This window comes from Limulus polyphemus, unplaced genomic scaffold (assembly GCF_000517525.1).
Source record: "Limulus polyphemus unplaced genomic scaffold, Limulus_polyphemus-2.1.2 Scaffold554, whole genome shotgun sequence".
NCBI classification, from domain to species: Eukaryota; Metazoa; Arthropoda; class Merostomata; order Xiphosura; family Limulidae; genus Limulus; species Limulus polyphemus.
Window position 1 is genome coordinate 316,367 of NW_013666164.1, and position 10,150 is coordinate 326,516.

The 10,150-nt window shown below is 30.1% G+C and overlaps 1 protein-coding gene across 2 annotated transcripts in view; it reads right to left on the reverse strand.

Annotated features, from left to right (window-relative positions):
- Positions 1 to 2,528: 2,528 nt before the first annotated feature.
- Positions 2,529 to 10,150, reverse strand: part of LOC106459072 (ERO1-like protein beta) — a 39,877-nt gene continuing 32,255 nt past the window's right edge. For both annotated transcript variants that reach the window (XM_013918649.2, XM_022385469.1), the window contains exons 13-14: positions 8,760 to 8,896; positions 2,529 to 7,866 (exon numbers count right to left, since the gene is read on the reverse strand). In XM_013918649.2, coding sequence (XP_013774103.1) covers positions 7,809 to 7,866; positions 8,760 to 8,896 — 195 coding nt within the window. In that variant the 3' untranslated portion in view covers positions 2,529 to 7,808. The remainder of the gene's footprint in view (positions 7,867 to 8,759; positions 8,897 to 10,150) is intronic.

The window sequence follows — 10,150 nt, forward strand, 5'->3', positions numbered from 1 at the left end:
CCCTAATTTTGCAGTGAAAGACTAGAGGGAAGGCAGCTAGTCATCACCACCCACCTCCAACTCTTGGACTACTTTTATACCAACGAATAGTGGGATTGACTGCCGCATTATAAAGCCCCCATGGCTGAAAGGGCGAGCATGTTTGGTGTGATGAGGATTTGAACCCACGGCCCGCAGATTGCGAGTCAAGAGCCCTAACCACCTGGCCATGCTGGGCCTAACACTAGTGGAGTTTCCATAATAAAAGTATTAAAAATGACACAAAATAGATTAATGAAAACTTTAAGTAGTTAACTTGAAAATATTATGAAGAAGTAAGTGACCTTCTGATAAAAGTCAATGATATTATAGATAGTGTTTCTATTTCAGACAGAAATAGACAAAAAAAAGGGCTAATGCTGGAAGAAGTATTTACAATTTTTATTTGATATGCAACCACAAAAGATTTAAAATAATTAAATAAAAAAGAAGATGATCAAAGACAGTAATCAAAGTAAATCATATATTTGTCAGGTGAACAAGCTACAATAATGAACTTATTAAACCAAATGTGAGAACTACATGATCAGGAGATTAAGAAACTATTACATGCATTGTTAAATATTACTAATGCATCAATGCATGGAAAAAACAAACAAAGAAATACATAAGAAAGGATCTGAAATTTTAGTTTTTAATGTAAAGATTCAGAAAATTCCACACTAATGAGCATTTACGGTAGGAAACAGTACAACATAATTAGTCAAATTAGTCCACAATAAATGATAAAAGAACCAACCATAAAGGAACTAATGATAAATGGAGAGATAAGATTATTTAAAGAATTAGATTCCAATTTGGGAGTATTAGAACTTAAGGCTATATTAAAAGTAACTCATTATTTACTCCTGGATAGATAAAGATTAACTATTAAAGAATTCATCCAACATGTGAGCAAGTTAAAAAGAGGTATCTGAGAGAAATTTAGTTAACTCTTGGAAATTAACTAATTGGTACTAACAACACTATGTTTAGGAATAACAGTATTAGTTCATTTATACTATGATATGCCCCCTTATACTTTATTTTTACTCATGACATCTATATTATTATCTTTAGTCTAGTTTTCTCACTCTTTCATCATCACCACTCTACTCCAAGTTATGGGAAGGTTGTATCTTTGATTTTGTCTTGTTGTATTTTTATTATCTATTTTTGGTGTCACATCATTTCTATCTTTCTATTCTTAATGGTACCAGGTAATCTATCTGATAAGTCAGGTGACTTCCACTCCACTTTTCAATTGTCTCTCTAACTTCTTCTTTCTAAATATTACATCATAACCAACTTTAACTAAACCTCACAATGACCTTCCACAATACTCTGAATATTGCATATTTTAGTAATTAAATTCAGTTTTTGTCTTTAAATTATGATTTTTAGCTAAGGCAATTCACCTTATTCCTATCTTTTAAATTTTGCCTATCAAAATCATTTAGTTCTAATACTTCAGTTTCTTCTCAATAGGTGGGGCTTTTGTTACCTTTCTTTCTTAATTTTCTTAGACCATCAAGTTCCCACACCTTTAATGCTATTAACTTAATTGATACAACAATATGCTTACTGGTATGTTCCTCAACTGAATGTTACTTTGAAATGCCATTCAGTGGCATTTTCACACAGATCACCAACTCCAGGAAATTTATGAGTGAATAAGGAATTGAGGCAGAGGCATTATGTACAAACAAAACATAGAGAACTTATTTAAGTTTATTCTGTTTACAATGTTATAAATGTTTTTCTTCCTCATAATTACATTTAATCTTCTAAATATAAAACTTGTTTATACTTTAGTTTATTAAAAACATTTGAGTTTAAACAACTTACACAAGAGTTGAGAGACTGTTCCTTGTCAGACTAGGCTGTAGAGTAGACTGTCTTCTCTGCCAGATTGAAATCTCAGGGTGGATTGACTACTAGTGATTTTACTCAAAGTTTTAGGTAAATTTGTTGCTATCTAATATAGTTCATTTATATGTAATGTGTGGGTGCTACTGTTTAAGAAAAAATGTCAATCTTTATAGTTTTACATAAATGGTTCTTTGTTATATGAGGATTGCACTCCAACAGGTCTCATCTTCTCTGCTAATACAACATTGTAATAGGTCTTATGGCACTTCCTTCTCAATATCTGTAATTTTTATGTATTTGAATGCTGTTACTTCCATGGAATTATTTTTGTTAGGGACTGAAGTAGTTGCACGAGTATAAAGTAACAAAGATAGATGCATTACCTGTAAGTTATAATGTATAATAGAGGGTTAAAATGTGCATGACTGGACACAGCTTAATATTCTTTATAATTTGCGAGTTATGTAATTAATGCCTTGTTTTTAACTGTAAAGTGTGTCTTCCACACACTGTTCATCTGTATATCTGATACCTCTTACTATTCAATACAGTTAATAAATTGTTCAACATGCTATATATAAAACAGTTGTTTAGAATTGTTTCATTTAAAACAAAAACACAGTTAAACACAACAGAAATGTTGCTCTAAGTGAACAGATATAACTTTTATTAAAAGTTCAATGCTGAGGTGTACAGTTACTTTCAATGTGCAATGTCAGAACAACAGATTTATAATAAAGCAATATACTGTATAACAAGGGATTGATAATGATATTATGATAAAATATTCAAAATCATACAATTCTCATACATTTGAGTATTAAAAAAAATCAGAGTACATAGTCTTACAATGATTGAAACAAGTAGTCTTGTACTGTTATTACACAATGAAGTTGAATTTTTCATACTTTAAGTGTCAGAAGTAAGTAAAGGACCCTTTTACTAATTTTATCAGACTTATTCAAAATGTTCTAGAAAGTTTCAGATGGACAAGAATATTAACTTTTTCAAAATTAATATTACATAAAAATTAGTCAAATGAAACATGTTGCCTTACAAACAAAACGGTAATCTAACTTATTGTGTGTATAAGATATAAATGAACAAATGGAATGTAAATAAAGGTAGGTATCTGAGCTTTACTATATAAGGCCAATTGAGAGTAAAAGTTTTGAAAACCCAAGTAGAGTAATAGACTTTTCTTGAGTTATTGTTAATAGTATAATGTTCTTATCTAAGACATTCATTCATTGTTTTAAGTTTCAACCTATATTTACCATTTAAAAAATTAGGTAATTCTTTAAACCAAGGTACATAATACAAACAGAAGTCTTTCCTTGTGTTTCTTGTACTCTTAGGAACTTTTGATTTCTGCAATTATTTTTTTTCACAAACATTAAATTCTTAGCATTTGAAAACATACTTTTCATAACCTCCTAGTACTTTACTTTCTACTGAAGGGGAGAGGGGGGGGGAAATACTATTTTCAGGACCCTTCTTCTGTCAGTGTTTCAAAAGCTCCATTCAATGTAATTAATAAGGCTACTTTTTTGTTTACTGAATTTTACACATAGCTGCTAGAGGGCTATCTGTGCTAGCCATCACTAAGTTAGTAGTGATAGAGTAGAAGGAAGGCAACAAGTCAACACCACCCACCTCCAAATCTTGGCTACTCTTTTACTAACAAAAAATGGAATTGGAATTATAAAAAAACCCACAGCTGAAAGGGTGACATAATTCAAATGCATAACCCATAGATTGCAAGTCAAACTTACTGACCACCAGGCTTAATGCTGCTATATAAAAGAATAAGTGATCCAATTAAATTTTTCTGTCAATTTCACTCACAGTAAAAACAAGAAAAAATAAACGACTGCTCATAATCACAAAAAAATAACCTAACTATTATTTGCAGGACCTATTAGTTTGTTTTTAAGTTAATATTTTCTGGTTACTAGCTGATAATTAAACATGAATATTTTATACAGATCTAAATTGAAGTACAATTTATTGAACACTAATATAATGAAATTAAAAATTACTAAAGTTATTATTTTAAATAAGAACAAAATAAGAAACAGAAATTCAAACTTAATAGTTCACTAACATGCATATTTTGGGAAGTAATTTTATCTGGAGATTACTTATAACAAGAGTTTAACAAAAGGTACTAGGTTTGTTTGCACATACTTAGTTTTTTTTATACATATGAAAAGTAAAAAAAAAGAGAAAGAAATTTGGCTTTTGGAGATAAATCATTTTAAGAACCTTTAATTTGATTTTTGATTTTCTTGGCAACATTTCAAGCAAACACACCTTCTCAAACCAGAAATAAGCCTGTTGGTTAAGGATATATTATTGTAGGACATTCTGAATGGAATATAATATGTGTCTGTAAACATTAAACTTTAAATATAGAATAACTTAAATACTTCAAACTTTCTAGTAAATATTAAAACAAACAAAATTTAACTGACTTAAACCTCTTTCATTAAAATAAAACATTATTTACTTGAGAAATGTTCCTAAGGTGTTTGTAAATAATTTTATAATAAAATAATCTTTCTTTGTGGTGAATATATCATGTTTCACTCAATATTACCCAATAAAAGGTTGTATACAAGTTTTGTAAAACTGAAATACCATCATGAATACAAAGGCAACACAACTTTTCAAAATGTTTTCTGAATCGGCTGATGTTATTGGTTATTGTGTTCTTATAAAGACTGCAAAACCAGTAATTTCAACCAATTAAAATTTTCCATTATAATTTTCAAGAAGAGCAATTTAATTCTCTAATTATTTTCAGTTTTCCATCACCTCCTTTATTCAATTCAGCACTACTACAAACCTGCAATTACATTACTTCTGGAAGATCCTGAACTTTAGGAACCATTCCAAGCACTCCCTGTTGAGAACTGAAAACTTATTCATTCCAAAGTGTTTTCAAATAACTATGGACTATTTCTAACATCCTATGATCAAAGAGAATTAAAACATTAAGATATTCTTCCTTTAATGACATCAAACTTTACAATGAAACACAGCATTATATTTGATTAGTTTTTCAAAGTTTTTTCTAATTTATTTATATATAATTCTGTGTGTGCATGCAAGATTCAACTTTTAGCTCAGCTTTTATAACAGATCTCATAATATCTCCAAAATTAAACAAGGTTGTTTCTAATCCAACCACAGCTAAATGTAGTTTGTTTACAAAACAATCAGTGCTGTTCGAAAAATGTACTGGATTTAGTTACAATTTTCAGATCAATTTTATAAACAAAATTTAATCTGGTCAAAAAAGCTTTATTTTAAAAAATATATGTATGATATCAGAACAGCCTTTTAACACAAGAACCACCAAATTCATCAATTTGATAGTTTTCACTTTTAAAATGTAAGTATCTTTCATTTGTCTCACAGTTCTAGTGTTAAAACTTAGTCAACTTTTACTCAACCACCTGTAAAGAACCTAACAAAACCATAAAATAACATACCAAACTAATTAAGATATCAAAACCAACACTGACACAAATGAAACCCAAGTATAAAATGTAATGCCACAGATAATAACTGTAAAAATTAATAATTTTCATAGATGTTTCTTCAATAACTTAAATTATATATTTACAGTTATTACTTTTAAAAATAAGGTATGTTAAGTTTTTAGTTCTGATGTATAAAAAAAAAGAGTGCTCTATGCACTGGGACAAAATTACCAATAAATGAGTTTAAATAAACTCCCAAACATTTGTAAATCTGAGTGCTCCAGTCAAAATTTCTAAATTCAATAATTTATGGTGTTCCTTTTAATTTGTATAAGTAAACGTTTTTTAGAAATGCCAACTAAATATAGTTAAAACAAAGTAAAATAACAGAAAACATACTGAAATAGTCCCACAATTATTCTGAAAACTTCTCCCTTTGATTTATAGTTAAATATTACTTGTTAGTATTTAAAGATACTAAATGCCCAATCTAATTATTTATTATCAGAAATTCCAAAACCAAAATTATATATTTTTTAAATAATTTGTATAGACGTGGCCTTTATTATCCTTAACGTATTATTAACTTTCCCTAACACTGAAATCTGTAGAACTTCTTGATTTTACAGTCAAAGCTCAAACATGTTGAGTCCTTATTACAGTCTCTTCAAGTTCTTACATATTAAGCACTGTTGCAACTAGTATGGTATTTTTTTCTTAATTTATAATGAACTAGGAAAGGACAAAGTTCTTATAACTTAGGTGAATTCAAAGAAGAATTGGAAGTATGTGTAAATAATCAAGGACTTTGGAAGCATATACAACTAGGGGTGTAGGGTGACTACTTAAGTTGGTTGTATAACACAAAATTAGTTGCACCCACGATGGGGAAAAAATAAGCAGGAACCACTTAACCCCTAGAAGATGGAGTGTTTTATGGTGAAACCTGATGAAACTAAAATGTTTACTTAAAGTAATGTGCTGTGTGAATCTAAGTCGTTCAAGAAAATACTATAGGCCAAAACAAAAACTAGAGATAAAACAATTTTGATAAAAGAGTAAACCTCTATATCTTAAAAAAATATATTTTACCCTTACTGAAAAATATCCAAAACTTGTTTTAGCTCATGTTAGTTCTACACCTTATAGATATGATTTGCTGATTAATGCTGGTAAATAAAAATCAAATGCCACAAAATTTGTGTGTATTGTCCTGAATGTAGAATACCCTGAAATGTAAAAAGCTGTTCATAACCAAACTTAACATTTTGACAATATGTTATATAAAACATAAAAATTTAAATTTATCCCTAACTTGTGGCTTGTTCTGGCTGCTTACTGTGTCACCACCTTAACAATAACATGTTGAACAGTGATAAGAAGCTTTATCATCTGCCAAAACTGTAGCTAAACTTCTACCTCAGCTAATGACAGTTCCGAGAAACACATGCACGTCTAAGAGTAACATAAGGAGAAGTTCCATAATTGCAACAGGTTTACTGGAGAAGTGGAAATATTCTAACACAACATTCAAGCAATGTGGAACAATTTTGGGAACAAACATAAGAATAATGGTCATGCACAGCACATGGTTCTTAAAGTCAATGGTGCACTATTGAAGCCACGCCCCTGGATACAACAACTGACCAACCTATCATCTTTAAGCATACAATAATAATAATCACTACTTAACAGGTCTCAAGATGAGACAACTGACTAAAGGTTTTTTTTTCGCTTTATGTATATATATATATATATATATATATATATATGTATTTAATGCCACATATAATAATTGAAATAATTATTAATTTTCATTGATATTTTTTGCAATAACTTAAATTATATATATTTACAGTTATCACTTGGAAAAAAAAGTATGTTAAGTTTTTAGTTCTGATGAAAAAAAGTGCCCTACTTGTGATAAAATTATCATATGAGTTTAAATAAAGTAACCAAACATTTGTAAATCTGAGTGCTCAAGTCAAAATTTCTAAATATATATGTGAAAGCTGTTTCCTAAAAGAATCACTGAATTTGAGTTCTGCTTTACTTCTAAACTGGCTTGTGAGACAGTTGATATGCTCATTTGAAAAAGTTATGAAGAATACGACTGATATGAGTAAGAAAAAGAAAAAAAGAGGAATGATTTTGATGTATTCCCTTACTCAGTACATAATGATTTACAGGTAGACTTTTTACAGAAATCTAGACCTTTAGCCCATTGTAAAACTCATGGCTCTACAATCTGCACAGTGGACTGTGAAGACTTCTCACGATGGTGACTGGTAACAGGAAACTAAAACTTAAACATGGGTAGTTGGTCCATCAGAGTATCACAAGATATGATGGGAAGGAATCAGATGATGCAAGAAGAAACCATCAATAACAATACATATATAATAGCAAGTCTGTCATGGAAAAGGGTCATAATTCTTTCATCATCTTCCTGAAATTTTCTAGCTGATATACACTGTTAGATAATCTGTAAAAAAAAAGAAAAGAAAAAGAAACTTATATATGGGTTTGTTTTGAATATTATGCAAAGCTACATAAGGGCTATCTGTGCTAGCCATCCCTAATTTAGCAGTGAAAGACTAGAGGGAAGGCAACTAGTCATCACTACCCACTGGGCTACTCTTTCACCAACAAATGGTGGGATTGATCATCACATTATAATGCCCCCAAAGCTGAAAGGGCAGGCATGTTTGAACCCACGACCCGCAGATTGCGAGTCAAGCTCTCTAACCACCTGGCCATGCCAGGCCCTTTTATACAGGAGTTACCTATTCTGTATCAAATTACACAAGATAGTTAAGTCCTAAATTCACTAAATCAATTCCAAGTTTTTTATGTTATTAAAAGGTTTGCCTATAATAATAATATAGTAGTTCAATGTTTAAATGTTTGTAATTGTAAAATTACAAAAAAGGAAAAAAGTCCATTAGAATTTGTAACATTTTTCTCAACTCACCATAGTCTCAATACAAAAGGGTCAAACACCCTAAGTTGTACATTTTTAACTATTTTAAAAGAATACTTTTTGAAACATTAAAGAAACTGTAAATGACTAACAGGCTGATAAGAGTGTTTGATATGAATGTATATCTTGCATATACTCTAGTAAATTGACCAACAATGATTTATAAGCATAATGTATTTTATGTATAGAACAGACATTTCAATAGAAGATTGGTCTATTGAAACACGTGGTATGTTCTCTACATAAAATTTCGTCAGTGTTATAAACTCTTGTTGGTCAATTTCCTATTGTATTAGTATAATGTGCTTTCACACACAGGTACCTTCATATATGTGCCCAAGGTTCAAAGTTTCTACTTTACATCAAACTTCAGTTCTGTGTATAAGTAGACATACCTTCCAAATGCATTGAAAAGTGAGACTATCTCAATTCTTGTCAGCTGGAATTTCTCTTTTTTGACATCTGACATGTGAAGGTCAGAGTCCTGGTCTCCTGAAAAGAGAATCTTCATGGCAGTGCCAAGGCCTTGTGTCTAAAGAAAAAGGTTTTCTTCTTAATATCATTTTTAGAAAGATGTAAACCATTGAGATCTAAATAATTGCACAACACTAATAAGAGATTTAAATAATGTAAAAACAATTATAAGAATGGTTCTTGTATGCAGAAACTTCAAAAATCACCAGGTGACTACACCTATTTTTTGTTTGCCAGGTTTCTTGTTATTTACTTGGGTAACATGAGCAACTGATGCTCATTCAAGAGTTTGCTAACAAGAGCAAATTTTTATCTCATAACTCTTAGACATTTGCCAGTTATTTTTGATTCACATCACTGACAAGAGACAGTTCTACTTGCAGGCAACTAAATCTTACCCTTTCTCTCATATGCACTATACTTCCTGTGCCTTATAAAAACAGAAGTACATGATGTGACACTCCTGTCTTACATTAATTTTGTGAAATAAAACAGCATGAAGAGTCTGATAGAGTCTCAATAAATAAACAAGATACATTAGATGCAATACCCACAAACAAAGTACATAAAACTATAGCGACCTGATGAAATGTCAGTTTCGGGTGAAAGATATCTAACTCTGAAGAACAAACTGTTGTTTCTCCTATTAAAGCCTTGTTGACAATTCTGAAACATCTACATCAATTGAATGTATTAATAACAGAAATCACATAAGAAAACTACCAGTACTACTTCATGATTCACAACTTAACCAGTCTTGATGTTAAACAAATATTTAAAAAAAAACATTTAACTCTTAAAGCACAGGCTCGGTCCCTGGGACCAGCCTCATAGCCATTTTGTGTTTGTTATAGTTTTTATGCTATAACTTTTAAATTAGTAAGCATATGTTAACAACATTTGGCAGATTATCAGTAAACATCACAGTGCTTTCATACGCAAAATATAAATTTTTTTTTATTAAGTCTTAAGGTTTGTAAAGCAATGTTTTTCTCAAGCCTTTTTTTTTTCTTTTCACATGTTGGCTATCTATCATGCAAAGTAATTTTCATTTTAAGATTAAAAATGCTTTTATGCATCAGAAAATTTTCAAATTTCACATGTAAAATCGTTATAACATCCAGATAGTTATCAAATGTTTCTTAAGAAAAAACTTTATATTTTATCTGTTATTTTCAGTAATTAATCTCTGTACGGGATCGGTAGATTTGATCGATCTCACAACCACCACAAAAATTAGGAAACAAATATAAGTTATGCCTTTTTCATTCTAGAATGATTACAAATTATACACCTGGAAAAAAGTTAAGCA